The 24,862-nt window shown below is 38.3% G+C and overlaps 1 protein-coding gene across 1 annotated transcript in view; it reads right to left on the bottom strand.

Moving 5' to 3' along the window:
* LOC120634715 overlaps positions 1–22,064 on the bottom strand; it is a 91,606-nt gene extending 69,542 nt beyond the window's left edge. Inside the window, exons 1-2 of the mRNA XM_039905488.1 lie at positions 22,003–22,064; positions 8,501–8,615 (exon numbers count right to left, since the gene is read on the bottom strand). Of these exons, the coding sequence (XP_039761422.1) occupies positions 8,501–8,555 (55 nt within the window). The 5' untranslated portion in view covers positions 8,556–8,615; positions 22,003–22,064. The remainder of the gene's footprint in view (positions 1–8,500; positions 8,616–22,002) is intronic.
* Positions 22,065–24,862: the final 2,798 nt, after the last annotated feature.

Genomic DNA, 24,862 nt, shown 5'->3' with positions numbered 1-24,862 from the left:
TTTACAATGAATAATTGTTAAAGCAGTTGTGTTTTTCGCGTTTATTAAATATCCTGTTGGAACTGTGTGTTTTCCTGAGGTAATCAATAAAGCCTATGATACTCTCCGTACTTTCAACTAACTCTGAAAACAAAATCAAGTTTATCGGTTGCTTAGTTACGGCGTGAAGGAAGGACAAACAACACACACCGCATAATATAAATTATTAGTATGGATTGTGTTTTTATTTATACTGATGCAGAAGAGACTAGATGGAACGAGGGTTCAATCTAGGAGTAGGTATTTATTGATAGAATCAATATTAAACTTGCGGAATCCACTTGAGGCTTGCAAGCGTGTACTCTTACCGAGATAGCGGGGAGTTAGCCGGATCTAGTTATAAATTTATCAGCATAAAGCATCAGATCTCTGCTAACATTATAAATGCGATATTATATTTGTTGTTTTGTCCTCATTTCACGCAGTGACGAAAGACAGCTTCTGGTTTGTAGTTTCTCGGTATTTTAACATTGAAGTAGGCACGTAGAGTATCAGTGGCTCTGTTTGTCTATTCTTTTATACCTATGTTCGGCCTAATTATTGCACCGATCACGATGAAATTTCGCAAATCGATAGCTTTTATCCTGGATACGGATATAGAGTACATTTAAACTCACGAAATCAGTTGGTTCACGCCAGATATACGAGTACTAGACGGGCTATAGCACGAACGCAATTCTCTGGAAGAAATCGTTAAGTAGTTGGAAAACCTTTCAAAGATAGAGGCTCTTTCCGTCCAAAATACGGTGTATTTTTTGTGGCTGCCTTTTTGTTCCAGTTATCAGTATGCCTATAAATAACGAGGTTTTGAGTTCGATTCCTGGGTCAGCACGAAATTTAATAAATACTTGGTCTGTCCTGGTTATTATAAATATCGTATAATAGAAATTAAATACCCACCAACTCGCGTTCAAAGAGCGTAATGGGTTCCAAATCTCCGTTTGTTATCAGAGCCGGCTCGTGCCCAGCTGTGGGACTGTCGGATATTAAAAGACTATGGTGATACTTTAAAAACACTTTAGCGAGCAAAACATCAACAAATCACAAACGCTTTCTACCTAAAAGTGGCGTCGGGAAAAACTCAATCCCCGCTGATCCATTTTCCCTCAATGTAAATTAAGCTCATAAATCACTGTACAGTCATCCCTTAAACCGCAGAAGTACGCCCCAAAACACCCCTTAATGCGTAAAGCAATAACACTAAAATCGCGTGGATGGAATTACGTTTATATGCATTGTGTGGAATTAGGTACTGTGTATTGTTCTATTCTGCGTAATCTGAAGTCCATTTGGGTTGCGCGGTCACAATTCCCTTACGTTTAGTTTCCTCTTAAATATCTATTTGAGTTGAATGTATTCATCTCTTAAACACATATATGCTCGGTGGGAGATCGCGGAGGGTTTTAATTAAAATATATCCGAACTTCTGTGTTATAAATACGAATGTGCGTTTGTTGGTTCAGTGTTCTTACACGCATCAACGGACCAGGAAATTGACGTGATTTTTGCATCAAAATAGTGTATGTGCTGGACATGATACAGGCTATATTTAAGTTTTTGGTGCGCATTTGTATTCGAGAGCAATAAAATATAAAAAAATACACAGGGTACTTTTTCACTGGAAAAGAAGTAATAATCCTATTGATTTTATAATTTTTATTACAATTACTACAAACACTTGGAGGAATTATTAATTTTATAAATAGAAGATGCATACAAAAACTTTCGGAACCGACAGAATTTGGACTGTATTGCAATCGCGGCCTGAGCGCTTTAACCGAGCCGCCATTAGTATATGCCTTTTACTGCGATGTCGGCGATAGTTTCTCCCGAGCGATCACAGGGTCATTATGTTAATGACGTAACGTACTTGTAAGTACTTTATTAATAAAAACTTCATTACAAAGGTTTGTAATAGTTACGTATGACGCAATAAAACCAGGCAGTGGATAACAGACTGATTTAATATGCGACCAAATGTAGGTACACACATAATTACTTATGGAACTGGAACCCAACAGTAATGAATAAATTTCATACCTAAACTCAAAGATAACTAATAAAGAAGCGAATGTGGAAATGTGAACATTTTAGAGTAGTTAGTTAAGTTGCAGGAAGTGCGAGGTACAACTGAGTTGCACTAAAGTACCAGGAGCGCACAGTTGTAAAGAGCCCGCTCTAAGATATCAAGTGTTCCTGTTCGCATTGAATTAACATACATGATTCACCGCTCTCAGTTTAAGCGGGGCTGTGCGACCTCGCACTACATCGGCCAGCGGTTTTGGCCGCGCGGAATATTATTGTGAGCTGTCCGTACCTACCTCTTGTTCTTGCCCTGTTCCCATTGTTGTTATGTCTATAAACCCACGGTATGTCGTAACCTTACGGCTCTATCTAATCCATCACTTCACCGATATCGGCATCTGCGTCCCTCAAATTTGCCCTCCATCAACTTCTTGGGGACTGACCTAGTTAACAGTTTAATGGTTTTAAAAAAAACTCATAAGTTGTTTTAATTTTAGCACAATTTATACCGACTGACGCCTGTCTGACTAAACCTTCCTGGAAATGTTTTTGGTGGTTCTCTTTCAAAGAACGTCATCTTCGCATCACAGTCAATTGTAATTAGACACTCTTCGTCGACTTACCTACTACTTGCATTCTTAAGACATACAAAGGATATTTTGTTACCAGCCCACTATAGGTGAAGGGTCTTACAATGAGAAGGGATTTTAGGCCGTAGTCCGGCACGCTGCATGGAGGATGTGGATTGGGGGACTTCCGTCATTGACAGCCATGCAAGTTTCTTCACGATGTTTTCCTTCACCGTTGAGGCAAGTGATATTTTAATTACTTAAAACGCACATAACTTAGACTAATAGAAACGTTATGCATACTGGGATTCGAACTCGGCCCCCGAAAGTGAAGTCGAATTCCTACACAAAACACACATACAAAGCATAAAAACAACGCGTGTGTGAGATCTGTTGGAAGTATGGCACTTATTAGTCACACCTCTAATCGGTTTCCACGCGAAATCGTATTGTAACGCTAAATCGCTTGGCGACACATCTTTGTCGGTCGGGTGGTGACCACGGCCTACGAGAATCGCACCAGATCAGACCAGACAAGATTCAGGAATAATAAATTCCCAAATTGCTACAGATACGTTGCAAACCCGGGACCTCTCACTTATGAGACCTAGGCGCCCGCCACTGTGCCAGGTCGTCATATTATTATATAAAGTCGAGCTAAGGACCTAGTCAATATATTATTACGTAAATAATTCCGATTATTTATGAAAATGCCCGGAATAGTTTGGGAGTTATGCAAGAAATTATGAACAACCGAACATACAAAAAGGACTCAAAGGAATTATTACCAAATTAAAGTTGTATGAGCGAGTTGCGAGTTGATTGCAGTTATTTACACAACAAAGCAGTTGGAGTAAGCAACTATTGAAATTTCCAACAATGAGCAATTTACTTACTATAAAACCTCCTTCAGATTCCAGCTCGTAATAATTACTGCGATACAAGTGCAGTGAGTAATACAAGTAGTCTTGAATGTCTGTATGTATGAATGAATGAATGAATGAATGAATGAACACACTTTTATTGTACACCACAGAGAAAATTTACAGAGATACAAATACAACAGCACAATAAGGTAGAACGTACAATTTGGCGGCCTTATCGCTAAATAGCAATGTATCATATAATCTGTTATTTATATTCTGAATATTATCGAAATGGTAAATAAATACTTTAGTTCTTTTTCCTAGAATTGTATCCACTTATTCAATAATTCTAATACTCGTTTTCAAACGATGAACAGGGTAATGCCTGAATAAGTAACGCCAAATCTAAGGAGGCATAAATCAGGCGTTCACCAATAGTTATCACCTAAGAGTTGGCGGAGCATTTTTTTTCTTTAGATATCGCCTAAATCGTTAAGAATTCGATTTAAGCGATGCCTTGGTTTAGTGAAAACGGGCAGAGGCTCTGTAGGATATTAGAGCGGTAAGTAGAGCATAGACCCAACACGCTGCATAGGGCTGCAACAATTTATAATAATAACATCTATGAGATGCTATTATTATAAATTCAAAATTCATTTCAAGTAGGCCTATATTAAAAGCACTTTTAAAGCGTCAAGTTGGTCTGTTTGTAGTAACTCTACCACCTATCATAGTATCATACTATAATCCATACTGATATTATATATATGAGTGTGTCTATATGTTTGTTTGTTTGTTACCTAAGTTTAGCGAAACCACAGATCTTTAGGAAATTTTATATATATTTGGTATTTTATATATATATATATATGGTCTAGTAACAGAATATTCTTCTTTAATACCAACGTAACTCAGCTTGAAACCTAACGCAGCCGTCGGGGTAAGCGGCCCGTCATCTGCTAAGTTATAGGCCGTGTAATAAGTATTGACATTGTGCCCGCCGTATCTCCACATCGATCCACTTACTCGTTACGTGCGTCGCTGAGCACGTGCGCCATTTTCCTAGCGTCTTTCGAATATGGGGAGCAATATTTCAGAGAACACGACACATTGGTAAGGCTATAGCAGTTATGTTTAACCGTTGTACCTAAAGTGCGGTTTACAGTCACATAAATAAATAAATAGTTTATTTTTTTTTCCAAATTTTTACAGTTTTAACAAGATTGCAAGTTTGGAACCTTCTTTTAGATGTAGTAGTACTACACCTGTATCAGAAGACTCCGCTCTTCCATAACAATATCCGTTGTATGCGTAAAAGAAGTAAGTTGCGTTTTAAAATATTAAAATATTATATATTTAGGCAAATTAACGTTGTGCGTGTGTGCGCGTGTGTATGTGATATGTGGGTGAGTGTGTGTGTGTGTGAGTGAGTGTGTGTGTGTGTGTTTGTGTGTGTGTAATGAGTGAGAGTGTGAATGTGTATAATACGAATAATAGATGTGCTTCAAGTGATTATATAATCCGCTTTAAAAGGTTTTCCACATCTTCGTAACTAAGAGATGAGAGGTACTCAACAAGAATTTTTCTGCAGGCATGTACGTTTAAGGGATTTATATTGAGTTTCTTATTAATCAAATTATACAAATAATGAGATTGCCGTTGGAATTGATTACGGGCAAATTTAGTCCTGGCAGGATGTGTTTTGGCTACAATATCTTTACGACGTTTACGAAGACTGTCAATTGAGTGTGGCAGGGTTTTGTGCGTTTTTAGAACTGTGCGCAAAATGTACAGGCTTCTTACTGAAAGCAGCCCAGATAAGCTGTACAGCTGTGTTGTGGGAAACATATAATTTTTAAAAAGCATTACTTTGAGGAGAGAACGTTGAGCTCTCTCTAGATCTAAAAACCTTGTTTTTAGATCTAGAGAGAGCAACATTTTAGTGAAATGTGTGTTTTCTATCTTTCTTTTCTTTTATATCAATCAATCAATTAATTTTTCTATTCCTTTGTTTCTTTTAAGTAGCGCTAGAGGTTTTTGCATTAACCTGCTATGACAGCAAATTTTAATTTTTAATTAGGTTAGTAGCACAGTAAGTGTGACTTGTACCTACACCGTACCGCCCCACTGCGCCTTACTAGATTATTTGGATAGTGTTGTAATTTGTAATTGTTTTCTGTCCCAAATAAATAAAATAGAATAAAATATTTTCTTAAATACATACCTATTTAAACGGATGACGGAGTGTTTCGATGGAATGCTAAAGAATAGCTTCATGGGTGAGTTCGCGTGACGCCGCGCACAGTTATTAATTAACACTAATATTTTGTACGATCTGGACAAAATATATAAATGTTTCCCATTTATTTCTTATCATATATTTCATCAACAAAAGAGCAGAGCAGTGATTCGGTAAATAAAGGAAAACATAGATTAGGGGTAGGTATGGCTTTTAAATGCCATACCCCTAACTAGTTAGCCCGCTACCATCACTTTTCGATTGACAAAAAAGAGAAACAGACTGAGGTTAGGGAATTTTTGACATCGCTTTTTACTGAAGCAGTAATAATAAAGGTATAACCGGATATAATATTGTAGGACTAGTATTTCATATCTGCTCTATTTCTATTTCATAATATTCTCTTAATCCCATAAAATAAAACTGAATGTATAAAGAATAATATTATGTTAGCGAAAAACAAAAATAGTCACAGATATTAAAACCTTTTTATTCAGACAAATAGCGAAAATCCTCACATGTGATTACATGTTGTCTCAAGCCATTAGTCAATATTGTTGTTCTTCGCACAGAAGATATAGCTGTTTGTTATTTACAGCAAATAAACATATCGTCAGCACTAATCATGAGAATGGCCTGACCATGGTAATATAACCGTCCAATATTCTTATTATTGTTTTGGTTTCCCAATCAAATGTACCAGATCGTTATGAGACTGTACATGCTAGTTTATGCGGTTAAGGAAAACATCGTGATTAAACCTGCATGCCTGTGTTAAAAAATATAGAAATGGATGACCAGGTATTCAGATATTAACTATAATACTAACAATGTTGAGGAGGGCACCATATATGATACCTAAATGACCCAAATGAAAGAGATATACTTATCTGATGCAACATCAGGTACCAACATAGTACCAACAACTTACCTCAATTTTCAACTCCATCACCAGTACATACGACTCTTGTTTCGTCACAACAATATTTCCTTAAGTATATCGTTTCCATTATAAATCATCAATTCCCAATTTGTAACGTTCTATCCACAATACTTTACTTAATCTCCTTTTCTCAATTCATTAATGTAAATCCGTGCTAACTTTTCTTTCCCGCCAATCTATCTTGTCAAACTCGCGTCACCCGCCATAGATCCTGTACTTTTCTTTGACAGTCTACTAAAGGCCATTATTCTATTTTTAATACACTATCAATGAGTATACAAACTATGATTTGTTGATATATTTATTTTAATTATCGGGTTTATCATAGATAAAGTGCTGTAATTCCCTATTTCCTAACACCTGCATAATGTTCTCAAAAGAGTGTGGAGTCCAATCCGCAATGGGCCAGCGTGGTTGACTACGGCCTGAACCCCTTCTCATTGTAGAAGGAGACCCGATAATTGATATGATGATGATGATGACATGCTAGCCTGCTAGGGTTCAAATATTTGGAATAAGACCTGATGCCTCCTGTCACACTTTAATCAGCTCTTCAATTCAAAGTTGCAGAACACACTTCCTCAGCGCAGATACAAAGTAACTTCCCGAGTATTATTTCAAGAATTAAAATTTAAATACCTCCATCGAAATCCGTTAAGTCATTAAGGCAAGATATTAAACATAAAACAGACTCTCGCTCTAGCTCTGTCCGCAGCAGCTTCAAATATTGTGGCAAATAAATCGCTCCGCTCATGCTAAAGTGATGCAACCTCAAAATGGAAGTCGGATGATTGAAACGGACGTCGCATTGACAGATTACTGCCGCTGCTAGGGGGGAGGGGCCGCGGGTTGTCGGGAGGGGGGAGTTGTGTAATGTGTTGTAAACGCGCAAGTTTCTCGAGTTGCTCGCACATTTGGGAATGAGATGTCTCCACATTCCTCAAGTCTTTGGACCTAGGACAACAAAATTTTCAGAAGTCCCGCTACTTCAAGACAGGTCAGGTCGGACCATTCGTCAAGTTATAAGAGTTTTTGGTAGGTGGGTCGAGCTAGTGGCTAGTTCCCACCCTACTGACAAAGACGTGCTCATGATTCAGCGGTCGGCGCGGCCGCTAGGATCGATTAGTGGGTCTGAAAACCTCAGCATCATGCAAATAATATAACAGAATATGTTTATTTTTTTAACATGAGTTGAATAGTAAAATTTAAATCAAGAATTTCAAACGCAATAAATTAAATATAACAAATATAATTTTGTAGCAATAAATCTTTAAGATCATAAATTTTTTTATTACAATTATTTTATTAGTTAGTTTTAGTAATTGTAATTTGATATTTATTTAAATTTTGATATTGATTTTTTTTGTATTAGTTGCAGTTTTAATTTCATTTAAGTTATATTATCGTAGTCTGTATTTGCTTATCTTTTCAATATGTTTTGTTTTAACTTTTGTCATATGGGTATTTGACCTGAATTAAAATCATTTATTATTATTAATGCGTAACATTTGTCTTTAACACAGGTTGGGTGTGAGTACGGCCGGTGTGCGTTTAACTTTAGGCGGTAAGACAAATATTTGAGTCCTCAAGTTACGAAAAGTATGAAATGTCGCTCATAAAAATGTTGTGGGGGGAGACTGTGAGTAATTGGTTTATTTTTCCGTCCTTCTGTTTGTAAATCCGCTACCCCCTACCTCTTTGTTTTGGCGGCACCGAATAGGTGTCTTCGTCTTTAGGATGAGGAAGATTCTAGAATTACCAAAAGGGTATGTTATTCTTGAAGATATTCCAGTTCCATCGCACTAGTGTGGCCACTTACCGACAAGAGTGGAGCAGTAGACCGCGAGCGCGGCCAGCAGGGCGGGGCGCGGCATGGCGGGGCGGGGGGGGAGGCAGCGAGCGGCCACGCGGGCTCATCTCCGGGGGCGCAGCATCTGAAAACCGACACGCTCAGAACCGCGAGGTGGTGGGCTCAGCACCAGAAACAGACCCCTTGACGCACCAATAATGGCTTAACACCGACGCCTCAGGTTCATGGGCCCGGGGCGGCATGTCGCGGGACGTGCTCCTGGCATGCCCTGCGAAGTGTTGCCTTGGATATAGGCGATGGTTTCAACTTACCATCAGGTGGGCTGTCAGCTTAAAAACAAAAAACAAAACCAAATGGCCCGTCCGATTGATTATAAGTCTTTGTCACTATAAATGGGAATCAATTGAAATCCATCGCCTATAGACAAAGCAACACTTCGCAAAGCGAGGGACGCAGCGAGGTGCCGCTGTGTGCATCACCCTGAGCCATATGTGTACACCGGCACGTCACGCCGGGACACCGACATGCTGCGTGGCGGCGGAAATAAGCATGCAGTTAGTACTTGACCCGACGAGCTCTATCACAAAAACTTCTACTAAAACTTTTAAGTTAAATCTCCTAATAAGTCATAATACAGGTATAAGTCATGTAGAGGATTCACCTTAAAACTGCAGTCAAATATTTCTTAATCAAATAAGTCCCTTAAATCACAAACAAATTATGTACATGTGAGTGAGATGATGGAGATAACTATATTCGGTAACTTAAGACTAAAGCTAAAGACAGATTTATTGAAGCAGCATGGGGGATAAATGACGCAACCCTGTCTCCTATGACAAAGGAGCCCTGTGCCGGGGCCCAGCTGTGGGACATTAATAGGCTGGAATAATAAATAAAATAAATATACTACGACATATAATTTAGTATGACTACATATGTTACAAACGCGCCCTCTACGAAGCCCTTAACATACATAGAGCGTATAACATACAACATAGCATACAATAAAAAAGCACCTGGCGCTCTCCTTGTTATCAGCATCTCACATTGTCACTTAAAATTGTTCTGCGAGCGGCGTACTTGGCAATTACTCATACCCAAGGTTTTCTATCGTTTACGTAATCCTTTATACTATAACACAACTTCGATGCTTACACATGTTAGCAGTTTTTAAATAACATTTCATAAACGAATTTTTTCCTTTATGTAGTATTGAAATTTTATTTTTGCTTCTGACGTTATTGCAGTCATTTTTTTTTTAATTCATACCCTTAATCGTCTGCTACGCCGCATCGTACCGGAACGCTAAATCGATTAGTGACACGTTTATGTCAGTAGGGTTACTGGCCACGTTCGAACACTAGACTAGAGTAAATACAGAAATGATAAATCCCCAAATAACTCTTTTTGGGCATTTATTCCAAGTAGGCCTAATATACTTTTGAAACGTCAAGTATGTCTGTATGCAGTGACCGTACCACCGGTTCGGAAGCAGATTCTACCGAGAAGAAGCTGGCAAGAAACTCAGTAGTTGTCCTTTTCCAACATCAACAATTTTATATTCTAACATTCATTCTTCTGTCTCGTGAGAGATGAAAGCGCTTCTAAGCAACCTTGTCATTGTGATCCAACCTGGGACCTAGCACAGAGTATGCTACTCGCCCGCTCTCCGTTATATTCCCTCGGTCGCCTCGTGCGACACCCGCCGTCACCACGCGGCCAACCAATGCGCAATCGCGTTTTCATTTTAAAGTTCGGACCCTTAAAACTTATTCAAATCGTACGTCGCAGACACAAGGACATATATACAAAGCAATCAAGCTGATAACATCCCTCTTTTTGCGTCTAGGTAAAAAATTAATCGGCACTTTCCTAAGACAAATGCATACTACGATTAAATTTGTACTTTAACACGTAGTGCAAAAATCGCTTTTCGTCCAGCAATAAAGTTAAAAAGGCCATATACATTGGAAAATCATCTTTATTGGATATCATTTAAGGTCGTTTATTGCTTGTAAAGAACTAAGCTAGGAGTTAGGGGGGATATTGTACCGTGGAAGGAAGCGTTTAGAGCACTTCCTGAGCAATATAAAGTCGAGAAGTTTCTATCGAATTTATATGTGTGTGTGTGTGTGTGTAGAGAATATCGATAGGGGTTCGATGGGTTTAACCGAGACAGTTAAGCGTTGAGATTAGACTCAAATTAAAAATGTTCTTCTTCTAAATCGATGGTAAAGGATGGAGGTTTTTACATAACAGCCCATATAACCCGCAGCTTGTCAGAAAATCTCTCATGTGGCAGGGATATAGAGCTTAAACCCACCACGCAGCTCTTTAGTAACGGGTTGCTTGGCACCACCCCCAACGTATCAAAGTGCAACTTCACAGACTGCTGCTTTTATAAAATCTCTCATTTGAGAGACGCGGCCTACATTAGTGATAGAGATTTTAGAGCAAGGGTTTTAGAGCATAGCGGATTTTGTCCGTTAGAAAAACTCTTAACACAGCCCGTTGGCATCACGTAATGATCCGTCGCGAGTAAGGCGCAGGCGGTGCCTTCCCCGTACTTCGAAGTGCACTTTAAGCCATCACTCTCCGATATTATCAATATCTCGTGAAAACATTCGTTGGCGAATTAACCCCTTCTCACTGTGGGAGAATTCCCGTGCCCTGTAGTGGTAAAGGGTTGATATGATGACGATGATAAGCAAAAGTGCTAATCAAAACCAAACTATAGGAAGCCAGACCAAAATATTTTGGTTTTTGCGGCAGCCTTTTGCAACCACTAATCAGAAGTGATGCAAAAAAGCACTCTAAAACAACACGGATAGAGCTGTTACTCCTTTAGTGGCAGCTCCCCCCTTTGTCAACAGCATGATTGTGGTGTGAAGAGCGATAAATCAGGGATTGATTGAAAGCTTTCCGAGCGAGGGTTAGTGGAGTGGCGAGTGGAGTGTGGTAGATGACGGTGCGGCCGCGCGGCGATGTTTGCGCTGTTGGCTGCTTACCAGAACTTAGGACTCGAAATGCTGGGTCGGCTGATTTGCGCAATGATGAGTAATCCTGCTTTCTGAGTCCAAGGCTGTGAGTTCGGTTTACAGTGTCTTGGGTTCTATCTGTATATTTTACGTATTTATGTTTAATATCCATAAAAATATTCAGCGGATTGTGCGTATATGCTTTTATAACATGATACCAAAGGTATTATTAGATCTACCTTTACCTAAGTTTAAACAATGTATTAAAACACATTTAACCACTACTACAAGATTCATGAATTCCTTAACGACAAGGCTGCTTGGAAGCAGGCCGCTCCGCTCTCATCTCTCACAAAACAGAAAAATTCTAACGATTGTCGAACTATAAAATGATGTTAAAAAAGAGCAATCTGCTGAGTTTCTTCTCAGTGCAATCTGCCTTCCGAACCGGTGGTAGAGTCACGACAAACAGACTGACTTGACGTTTCAAAAGTGCTTATAAACTAGGCTTACTTGAAATAAATGAATTTTGAATTTTCAGCAGTCGTCTTAGTACCCATCACACAAGCTTACTTTGGGATTAGATAGCGATGTGTGTATATTTATTTATTTCAAGTAGACTTACAAAATAAGCACTTTTGAAACGTCAATTATTCCGTAGTAACTCTACCAACGCGAACGGTTTGGAAGACAGATTTTCCCCCAAGAAGCCATCAAAAATAGGTCACTCACTAGACAGACTACAAAAGTATTTTTTTAACTTTGGAACACTTCTAAGTACGACTTGCAATGTTTCCCTCAATAGAGAGTTCGCAACTGTTCACAAGCACTCGGCGTCGCGCAGAGCACGGCTGCTCGTCAGTCGAGGAGGCCGCCGCGAGCTCTTAGCAATCGTCAAAATGATGCTTCACTATGAAATGTTGAATGTGCAAGCACGATGATCTCTTTACATTCTACACTTTTGTTTTAAATGACCATACATAGTAGCTTTCCATAACTATGCTAAAAAACATGAAATCTCTCTGAAGACAGACACGAAACGCGGGGGGCAAAAAGAAAACGGCAATGCATATATATCATTCAAAATCCAATACAGATGACCCCAAATTATAACGGATCAATATTTTTAGCACCTTCATAATATGAAATGAAAGTTTAGTCGAAATATTCGATAGTCGTCTCTAAATTATTGCGTAATTATTTCACCGCCAAAAATAGATAGGAATTAACGGAGCTGATCGCCAACCTTCGCTAGTCGGAGAGGCATCGCATGAAGAAGAATGAGTTACCTTCTTGGCCTTTAGTCGTTGTTTATCCATAGTTGAGAGTGAAAGTCAACAGATATACTCAAATGTGGGAAAAGAAGAAAGCTGTAGATCTGGGGAATAATATAGTATAAAGGGCAAATGAAGGCCGGTCTAAAAAGTCTGTACCAATGGATTTATATGAGTACGAAGTCATTGTTAAGAACAGCGCTTAGTAAGTAGTAACATAGACGGCACTTAAACAACAGGAAGATGACATAGAGCAGTCGTATTCTCAAATTCACGGGAAAAAACAGGCTCGATTCCCCAATCTATCGCGCCATTGTCTCGGATAAGATTGCTCCGTCATCTCGCTTTCAGCCCCGGGGGAGAGTAAGGGACTATAGCCAGTGTGTAGTGCCTTTAGTATAAGATGAGCAGTCTCAACCGTGGAGTCTATATCATTTACTTGTGTCTGTACATGTGAACATAATATTTTCATGAAAACTCATGCGTACAGAAATTTTAATTATTGATCTCAGTCTTGTCGCAGAATGTTTGCCTTTCATTATACCGGCAATCACGCCTTTCATACACAGCAATGGTATTTGGCAGCAGGTTTGGTGACCGAGTTCTGTAACTAAAATCTCTACTACTACTGAATTGTGATAGAGTGTCAAAAAATTGTGATAAATTCGATAAAGTTTGAGTAAGTACACATCAGTACGTAACATAACCAAAGTCTCCGGAGACGGCCGGGCTTGCGATTGGAGAGAGATAATGAAACGGCAAGCATTGTAAGCAATCGCACGGAAAAGGTCACGATCTCATTTTGTGCGGCGTTTTGCGTACTCTACATCGCTACATTGCCTAAGCTTTTTAGCTTCTACTTCCATATTACTGATATGTAGGAATGTATGCATTCAACCGTTCACTGAGTTCAGCGCCTAACACTGTATTCAGCAACTTTATCCGCAAGGATTCCTGGATTCCTGCGGCTGTGAAAACTTTTAGCCGGCTTCAGTTCGTAGGAAAAGTTTTTCGAATTAATGAATCGATTATCCTTTGCGAAAAATCCTTGCCCGTGGTTTTTGACATTAAAAACTCCTACGTGCCTGTCATATTTGCTTTCATCCGAGAGCTCCATTGTGTCGGCCGAGATGTGGTGATTAGCATTTAATTTAATAGAGCTAGTAGTAGTAGAGATTTTTATGGCAGAGCTCGTCTGGGGAAGTACCTATAGTACTCCTCAAAATGGCTTATATCTGCCGCTAAGCAGCATTGCTGCAATGCTGTGTTCCGCAGGGTGATTACGTATCTCGCGACAGGCTTACGGGCATAAGCGATGGTTCCACTAACTTTAAGAGAAGCCATCTGATTCATTCATCAATTATTACTAAAAAAACCTCAACAGCAATCGCGTAGCAATAAATGGCTAAATAATTTACTATCAAGTCAATCCTATTTAATTCGTTAAAGACCAAAAATTTGCTATTTGTTGTGTTGCGAAATTGAGACTCATCTCTTTTTAAATGTTGACAGGCAAGAACTCGTAAGTAACATTTGTATTTAGACTTGTGTAAACAATGCTCGAGCAGGAATCGCCAATGTCGTTTCTAGCGAGATTCTAGCTAATCATTCCGCGCCGTTTTTGCAAGAGTGACTTGCCATTTGTGGTAAAGTACAATCAAATAGCGAGACTAGCAATTGTCCCTCTGAATGACCAAGTAGAGTAAAGGGGGCAATCATTACTTTAGAATCACGGATCTCCCACCATTCTACAGTGGGGTGCCCGTATCGAGACACTAGCGGGTAAGCTCAGCTCAGATGTTGAAACTGCTAGGCTTGTTTATTTTGCATACTTCCATAGTGTAATGTCGTATGGAATCTTGTTATGGGACAGACCTGCTGATACAGAAACTATATTTATACTACAAAAAAGAGCTGTGCGAATCCTTTCGTGCCAAATTTAAAGAAATAGGTATACTAACAGTAGCCTCGCAATACTCGTATATTAATAAACGTTTTAGAGGAGGGTATTTTAGAGGACTTGTGTGGTGTAAACAATATATAAATTGCACCATACCAACAAAATTATTCGCTTCTTCCTCTGGGTGTCGTACGAGGCGACTCAGGGAATATAACGTACTACTACCATCTACTGCGATTACCAACGCGTCTGATCAGCGTGGTGGTTACAGGCAAACCCTTACGTTGGGAGAGGCCTCTAGTCCAGCAGTGGACTGTTACAGGCTATTGATAGATTTGTTTGGTACAGGTATTAAGGTAAAGCCCCTTCAGAATAAAATGTTGTTCAATTTTCATTTTTAGTCAGCTATACTGTTAAAAAGCAACTCCCTTATTCCTTAGGGACGTAAACAGGAACATCTTATCTTAAAACATAATAAAGGGGAACAAAAATGCGGAACAGAATAATGCTATTATTTTTTATTCCGAAGCAGTGGCTATTTCGGTGAAGAGTACGTTCGAGGAACGTCTGGAGAGCAGTTCAGTTTAAAGCGCACCAATTTAGATAGCGGGAAATGACTCCCCGAAAGCCTCAAGAGGCCAATTAATGCGACCGCGGCGGCAGTGGGGCAGCCGACTCCACAACAAAAAGTCACTCACTCACTTGAAACTTTAGTTAGTTTCTGCTACGACGTTTTATTGTATGACAGTAGCCATAGCCACAAACAAGAGCACTGACGAAACGCTGCAGTAAACTTTAATGATAATTCTGATAAAGAAGCAGTACGCTAATTTATTTTATTCACTAAACATTAATAGTCTGGGGATGATATTTGTGATTAGACGAACAGACGGTTGGAAGCACCAAGCACACGCGAAGTGATAAAACCTTTGCATGCTGAATTTGGTTAAGCTATAATTCTAAGCTATCCATTACATTTACGACCTATAAACTAACACAAAGTCGCAAAAAAAATCGTAAATAGAACCATAATTTTTTTACACCGTTTATTGTACCCATAAACACGCTTTCAAAATATATTTTTAAAATTGCCGCTTAATCGGTCTCATCAAACTGCGTAATGTTATCTGTGTGTACATAATGCGATCGAGTGAAGATTGCTTTTTAAATCTTCTAAATCATGGAAATGGATCCAAAATCATATCGCTGGTGATTAACAAAAAAAAACGCCTAAACTTGGCAAGATGACGTAGCAATGGGATGACTGCAATTTGACCGATTAATTTGTGAGGATCATTTAGTTTTTAAATCTATTACTATCTTTCAATTCAATCAAAGAACGCTGTCGGTAATGTTTAATTAAAGCAAGTGTTAAAAGTATAATTTGAAGCTCAACCAATCAGATGATTAAATGTTGACGTGATACGTACTGCCCATAGCTCACAGCAATATTAGAAACGCGGCCGTGTCGAGGCAGATACAGCACAACATATTATATTTTTAATCTGAGCAGAAGTGTCGGCGCCTGCGGAATGTCTCCGGGAACAATAAAATGAATTCCGAACATCAGTGGAAATGTCCCTCAACTTGTTATTGCGTGAATTTTTCCCCGAGGTATTTGTCGCCTCGCGGATCCGCCCTAGAGGCGCCAGATTAAAGACATTCGCCGGATAGTCCCGGGTCATAGAAATCTTAATAACAAGTCACTACAAATTTTGTGTAAGCGTCACGTTGTCGCCGCTGATAAGGCCGCTGGGAGCCTCCGTTCGGCGACTAGTCTTTTGTATACTGAAATTCTTCTTCTTAGGGTGTCTCGCCGACAAGCAAAAATTGGCATAAAATCATGTCTATTCTACACGAGGTGAAAAAATTCAGCTGCATTACGATTCCGCCAGGACTCTTTCTGCGACCAACGCCTCTTCTTCAGGCGATGGTTTTCATCATGATAAGTTGTAGGAGCTCATCATGTGCCCTAGCACTTGCTGCAGATATACAACTTTTAATGTTGTGCAAGTTAGCCCTTGACTGCAATCTCACCTGGTGGCAAGTGATGATATCTAAGGTGGTACCGGGCTAACCTGTTCGGGAGTATCATACCCTTAATTGGTTTATTCATTATTTCCTAACTTATTTTTTCCTGTACTTTTATGTGGTGACATTATTTTTGCAAAGAACCATGGCCACCCTAAGCAAGACTGCCAATTGTCCAGCCGCGGTTTAGAATATGAGTTTGCCGTCATTACACAGATGGCCTCGAAGTTCTCCCGCAGGAACGCTCACACTTTGCCATTTCCTACACATAACATCTCCATTTCGCTTCACCTGCTTGACATTTTTGCAACAATAATGTCGTTTTCAGAAAGTACCGTGGGTGTTATACTTAAAGTCTTAGTCTTGAGCATAATGGAGGAGCTGGCTTCCTCTTTCCCCAATTGAAAGTAATTATATCTATCTAACCATTTCTATGTACCTACTTCTATCACTAAGCCTGAAGAGTTTTTATAGTTGTTTTCTTTTTTAGTTATCATCTTTCTTCATCTAATTTAAAACAAATTTAGGATCTAATCTAGTCAATATCGCTGCTAAACGTTAAGGCAGCCTTTTGTATCCTAATATTTAAGTTTCAACTTTGTTGTAGACTTGCGTTGTACAAATAAAGGGTATAAATAAATAAAATTCAAGTAATTAATAAGAAAACTGGAGTTTATGTTACTACGCGACACTCTCTTTAACTACCATATCTATATTCTACTTGAAAAATCTTTCTTACATTTGATTGTTTAACTTTAACTTTATTCATTTCAAAGACCCATACTGTTCAAGTAACATCACTGCAATTTAGGTAGATTTGTTGAACATGGGATGAAAGTTGATTTATCAGAATGCGCTAAACTATTAGCTCATGCTAGTGACAACTGTACCACTTAGTAATTGCAAGCATAATTAATTTAAGAGTAGGTATTTAAAACTTCCATATAACATATAGGTTTAAAGACTTGAGTCTCTCTAGGACATATTTGATATTACGAAAATACCCACATCACCATCTAGTCCCGAAGTGAGCGCAGCTTGTGTCATGGGTACTAAGATGACTGATAATATTTTATGAATAATATACATAAGTACTATACAATATACAAATAAACACACAGACACGGAAAAACATTCATGTTCATCACACAAACATTTTCCAGTGGCAATCGAACCTACAGCCTGGGAATCAGATAGCAGGGTCACTGCCCACTGCGCCAATGAGCCGTAAAGTATACTATTCATTTGCAAGAGAACTTAAAACTATATTATTTTTACTCATCAAATAAATAAATAAATATACCTACTACGGCAATACTCACATCGCCATCTAGCCCCAAAGTAAGCGTAGCTTGTGTTATGAATATTTATTTTTGAATAATATTCATAAATACTTATAATATACGTACAAACACCCAATTAGCTAGTGTTGCCCAAATTCAGTCTTGGTCTTGCAGTCTTGGTCTTGTTCTTGCGTTTTTGCAAGACCAAGACCAAGAACAAGACCGCGTATTTTTAGCAAGACCAAGACCAAGACTGACCGTGCAAGACTTGAGCAAGAACAAGACATAGCCTGCAAGACTCTTGCGTCTTGCAGCTAGGACTTAGCGCTATTTCACGGAGTAGTTAGGTGTAACAGTTCGGTGTATAGGTAGGTAGGTACGCTTAGGAATTCTATGAGACGCAAAAAACTATATCAAAGAATATGAAAAACTGGACCTATGCGCATTACGACTAATACCATAAACATAGCGAATAAAAAAATATCTATTAAAATCAAACTGAGTGCATGCATAGTTATGTTTTAACCATCGGCACTTTGATAATGCGGCATCAAAGGTTTTGTACTTACTTCTCAAAGAAATTTGCCGCTTTTCGGAAGTACATGGTTATGATACACGCGCCGGCGGCTTCTTTTGAAATCTAAAACAATCGTTGCCGCCGCGCCGAAATCATAACATTTGACACTATTCATGCAAAATAATTTCGAATTTTAAGAGTACCTACCTACAGGTGTTCCAAAGAATAAATAAGTTTCAGAGTGCTTAGAATGAAAATGAATACATTATACTGATCACGCAAGTAGTATTATGATTAGGATAAAATGGTGAGGATAGGTAGTAGATGTCATAATAATTCATTCTAGTAAGTAATTATAATATTGATTACTTATATGGTTTTAAACTAATTACTTAGGTACTATTATTGTACATTTAGTCATTATATTTCTTAAGTTTTTACAAGAAAAAATAGCAAAAAAGTGTTCGAATATCTCTGAGAGAGATGATGAGAGTAAGTATTTACTAGCTGTGCCCGCGACTTCGTCCACGAGGAATAACTTTGAAGGTAACTTTGGAGGTATAGTGACGTTCAGGATTTATTTATTTATTTTAAAACTTCTGTCATCAAACATACAAACGAACTCTTCAGCTTTATTCAAATAAATGATAAATCGTAAAACTCTTTTATTAAATTTCTTATAAGTTGAGGGTTCAATCTCTTTCTAGACAGATAAGTATTGTTCTTTAAAATACAGTCAAGTTATTGTAATTAATTTGTTTTTTTACATGTTTTAGCAAATGTAAGCTTATAAATCATAAATGTTTATAAAGAAACAGTTACTTCCATGGAAAACGACATATAGGTCAGTTGATTTTTCGAATTTCTTATCAAATCTTCAGTTATTTATTAATCTGCTTGATCTTTACTATGGCTATGTTAATTCAAGCTCACAATGTTCCAATTCTAATACGTTTTTCTAAGATTTAAAGTAAACTTTAATAAATAGTAATAGACTAATAGGTAATTGCAAGACTTGCAAGACTCTTGCTGCAAGACCAAGACCAAGACCAAGACTGGGAGCGCAAGACCAAGACCAAGACCAAGACCAGGTGTATTGGCGCAAGACCAAGACCAAGACTGGCTAAGTCTCGTCTTGTTCTTGCATTTGGGCAACACTACAATTAGCTGACAAATTTTGAAACTGATTTGTTTAATTTTTTCTTGAATCTGTACAATGAATATTCCAAAAAAATCTCTTTTGTTAAAGTATTATATAGTTGCACTCTCTAAATCACCAATCCAATCAAATTTGACCAATAATAATTGTTTGAGCTACTTTTATTTCGTTGTCCTTGCGTGTTAGTTGTGAAATTCTTCCGAATAGTGATCAAATAGACAAGCAGTAAAGCGAGTCGTCGATAGCGGCGTCAGTTCCCGAATAATTGGATTTGCTGACCCGCCGCCGGCTGCTGATCAATAACCTCACGCGACCGTATTTCTGCCCCTCCGGCAGCACCTCGCGCGAGTGTGGGTGCGAAGATCGCGGCATCCGTGCGCTCCAAACAATGAATATTTATCAGCAACCACAGCATTGGGAAAATATGTAGGAACATCGTAAATCGATACTTTGACGACCTCCCTGGCGCGGCGGTGAGCGCTTTGATTTTTAATGGGAGGTCCCGAGTTCACACTCCGCAGCGGCTGTTGCGGGAATTAATAATTTCTGAATTTTGTATGGTCTGATCTGGTGGGAGGCTTTGGCCGTAGCTATTTTTTATCCTACTGCCAAAAAGATTTTTCAAATACGTTGAAACATTTAAAAAAAATCTTCGTATTTGTAGGCTGTCCGAGAATTAGTTTCGCGGACTTCCAATTCCTTCCTAACACAGGATTAAATGCGTGTTTTTAATCAATTCAATTGTTTTAAAAGTGAAAAAAGTCAGTGAGCGATTAAACGTTGATTTCTCTCTATCTCACATAAAGATAGTTAGTTTATCTGAGTCTGAGATCTCATTAATAAACAACAATTGTTTGTATCGGCCATCTTAAAATCTAAAACTTACTACATGGAGGATATAAACATATTTAGTTTGGTGAAAAAATGAAAGAAATGAACAGAAATAAGACTCTGTTCTAACTGCCGGACCGACAACCTAAACCCTAAACAACTGAACGTAACCGTTTGAAACCCGTCAAGCTTTTTAAATGTTGAGATAATAAATGTACACTAGAGGTGTAACACAAAGAAAGGATTTTTTTAATTCCACCTTTAAGAGAACTAGGCAGGGGAAGTTTGATTCCAGAAGATTTTAGCCCGGAAGGGGAAAATTTTGTAGAAATGATTTTGTTTTTTCCAGATTATCGATAAATATGGTGTTTCCAGTTTTATTTGCTTTTCCTTCACGTGTAGCTTGCTTTCTGTATACGGGCCAAGACACCGCGGGAATTTTCTATAAGGCAATGCTTGTCAGAAATTGTACACAGACGAAATTACAAAATTACTGACATCATCTAGTTTTTATAACCACAGATAAATAATGTTTATAATCCGAGGCAACCTTCAGGTGTTAGTTTTAGGAACAATGTATATAAGACCATTAGACTCGGCAGAGGTCGTCCTGCCCGGGATCAATTGTGTTTACAAACTATCCGGGAACCCATTGAAATATACACACAAAATCACATCAAAAACGGTCCAGATTTTTAGGAGGACTTAGAGAAGAATTATTAATATATTATTGTCGTCAAACCTTCCCTAGACTCCCACAAATATTTCAAGACATAAATTGGCCAAATCGGGCAATCCGTTCTCGAGGTTTGTGAGACTAACGAGCAGAAATTAATTTTTATATATATAGATTCAATGGATACAACACAGACCACGGAGTATCATAAGGAGTTGTTGAGTTTACAAAGCATTTTTAGGCACTGTTTTATAATAATTAATAAACTACCGACTGACATCTTGTACCTTCATTGTACCCCCTTGCTCTTATGTGTTTGTCTCCGTAACTTTCGCCTTTCTCCGTAACTTTCGCCTTTCTCCGTAAATCGCCTAATAAGTTCAAAGTTTTATAAAACTTAAACCTACAGAACACTAACAAAGGTAAGGTATGAATTGTTCTAACTATAAAGCTAATCAGCTTTATGTGACAGATGTGAGACGATAATGTAAACAATGCCCGACTCAATTTGTTTTGGACTTCTTCTGGATACGTTCGGATCTCTCGTAGCTTCAGTTTTAAGCTTACGTTATGAGCATCACCAAATAGCAATAAATAAATGTTTATTAGGTATGAACGATTATACATGAAACAAGTGTCTTTTTTGACTCATTATATAGAATCATAATATTATATTTTCGTTAAACTAGCTCATCCTCGGAGCTTTCGTTAAATGAACCACTAATTATCACCATCACCTAACAATAATCATAAATGCTTATGAATGAAACTAGTGTTAATTTTAGGCTTATTTTGATATGGAATCATAAAATTAGATTTTGGTTTAACTAGCTTTAAAATCCTCTTGTTTCGTAATACTCACCGTAATACGATTGGAGGGGTAAACACAAGCACTACACACGTCCGCGCGCTTCGACCGTCGCGCCACTACTGAAGTGTTCCGCCGGAGCGTGGCTGAAGCCTGCACGCACTCCGCACCCCTCGCCCTCCTATCCTCCCGCACCCTTGGCGAAATTTCCGGGAGCGGGGACGTGACGACTTCGTGAAAGTATCGTAGTATCAAGCAGGGATCGCCTGTCGTCGCCTATAGTGTTTTTATCAGCGCCATCTTTTATTGGTTCACTGAAACTAAATTTATAATGTTTGAGTTAACGTCCGATTGATGTCGCTGTACAATGTACAGTATTGGCTAGTTCGCGATCGAGGGGTCGTTTTAGTCCTAACATTCATATTTGTGATAAGTCTACTACTGTCTACGATTCTACCAAGAGGCCAGTAAGAAAAGCAAGTTGGAAGTAGCCCTTTTTTTGTTTTATCAAGCCTTTACAATTTGCTTTTGCTTTTGCAATTTGATAAAAGCAAGTATAACTTTGCGGAATTGCGAAAACGAACTACTATAAGGGTATATCATTCATGATATACCCTTATAGTAGTTAATTTATTTTGGTTTAATTTTCCAAATTACAATCTCTACGTTAACACACGTTTCATTCCGCTTCGTAAATTATCTTCTAGTAACCTTATAATTGTATGGTAACCTCGCCTTACATTTCACATATAATAATTCGCATTATAGAAGAAGAATTGTCACAAGAACGTGAATACGGTGACAGCCTCGCATTAGCTTCGCTTCGCACTCACGACGCGCGCACTAACTAGAGCAAGGTAACTGAAGAGTAAAGCTTAAACAATATTGCAGTTATTGTCTTCAAAATTTATTAAAGTCACGCCACATGAAAAGAGAGCTAACAACCGAACAGGCTGTATATCCAAACTTTATTAGTTTTGTTCAGTGTGCATACACTTTGTCATTAAAATATGTACGGTCTAACGCAAAAAGAGTGAATAACCTTTATTGTACAGCACAGAGAAAATACAATAGAGTAGAAGGAAGATAAAGTAGACGGTACAATTTTGTGACCTTATCATTGAAAGAAAATGCTATAAATTAATATAAAATTTATATATATACCACTACGACAATGAACACAACGCTGTCTAGCCCCAAAGTAAGCGTAGCTTGTGTTATGGGTACTAAGATAACTGATGAATATTTTTGTGATTAATATACATAATATAGATATAAACACCCACACACTGAAAAACATAAATGTTTATCACAGAAACATTTTGCAGTTGTGGGAATAGATCCCACTGCTTTAGACCCAGAAAGCAGGGTCGCTGCCCACTGCGCTAATCGGCCGACAGTTTTAGGTGGCACAATCTTTATATATATATTTCTTGTGTCACGCACACAAGAAATATATATATAATGTATGTCACTGAAATCCTCCGACCGGACCGATTTGAATGATTTTTTTGGTATGCGTTTAGATTCACAAAACAGTCCGACAGATGGCGATGGGGTCCGCTAATATATTATACATATGTTATTTATACACACATATTTTATTATTTATTTTACATTTTATTAGTAGGGCAGAGCCACTCACACGATAAATTTCATCATGATCAATGCAATTGGTGAATCGAACGTAGTGAACAAACAAACAAACAATGAAACAGACAAATTTTTGCATTTTTGCATAATTATGGACAAAAATTACTATAAAAAAGTTTACAAGACGTCGTTGTTTTGACATGACGCGTGCAACTCGTATAAGACTGTATTAAATGCAATACATAATAATATAAAAGGCCTACCGCATGTTAGCTACTATCACTTTAACTGCTTTTAGGCTATTACGAAGCTGACGTAACGTTGCGGAAGTGCATAATTTACACTGGTTTAGTATGTTTTTTTTGCGGAGTTTCCTGGTTCGATTAAGACAGCGGACAATTTGGAAATTTATAATTTCAGATTTTTCTATGGCTCGGGCCGCGGCCAGTTACCACCCTACCGACAAAAGGATTGCCTCGGTTTAACGTGCCTCTAAACAATTTAGCATTTTGGTACGATATTGGTTTAATATAACTGCCATATTCTCTAACAGGTTAGCCTGCTACCATCTTAAACTGCATCGTCACTTACCAACAGGTGAGATTGCTGTCAAGGGCTAACTTGTGGTGGAATAAAAATTACTAAAGGTATCTACCGGTGGCTGTTGTCCAAGCAATAGCAGCCAACGTGTGGTCTGCCTTATGATACGCGCAGACAATACCAATTGTCGGCAAGTCATATAAAAGGCTGTTGCAAGTTCGATCGTACAAGTCGTCTCGGAGCTCGCACGGAGTCGTGAACATGTCGTCGCCGCATCGTCTCGTGTCAAGGCTCCCTCCCCTCATATTATTAGTGGCAATTTTACTGATGGTAAGAGATCACAGATGTAGCATTGCGAGTTTGTACATCCAGATGCAAGCTTCAATTATTTCATCTTTAGTACTTAAGTACTTCGTGTTATAAATGCGAAGGTGTGTTTGTTTGTTTGTCCTTCCTTCTCGCCCGAACTAAGCAACCAATCGACTTGACCTTTGGCAAAGGGTTAGTTGAAAGGACCGAGAGTATCATGGACTACTTTTTATACCAGGAAATCGCACACAGGATTATACAAACAAACAAAGCAACACACACTTTCGCAATTATAATATTTGCTAACGAAGTTTATTTTTATATTCCTGCGGGAACTTTAACAAATTGTTTACAGAATAAAAAGTTTCCGAAGTCAACATCTCTTGGGGATATCATGACACTATCCTACAGATATTGCACGATTGCTGTGCCGAGTTATGTTAATGAATTCAAATTCAAATTCAAAATTCAT

The sequence above is a fragment of the Pararge aegeria genome, chromosome 25, assembly GCF_905163445.1.
Source record: "Pararge aegeria chromosome 25, ilParAegt1.1, whole genome shotgun sequence".
Classification (NCBI taxonomy): Eukaryota; Metazoa; Arthropoda; class Insecta; order Lepidoptera; family Nymphalidae; genus Pararge; species Pararge aegeria.
Note: the sequence above shows the minus strand (reverse complement) of the source record. Positions and strands in the feature narration are given on the sequence as shown.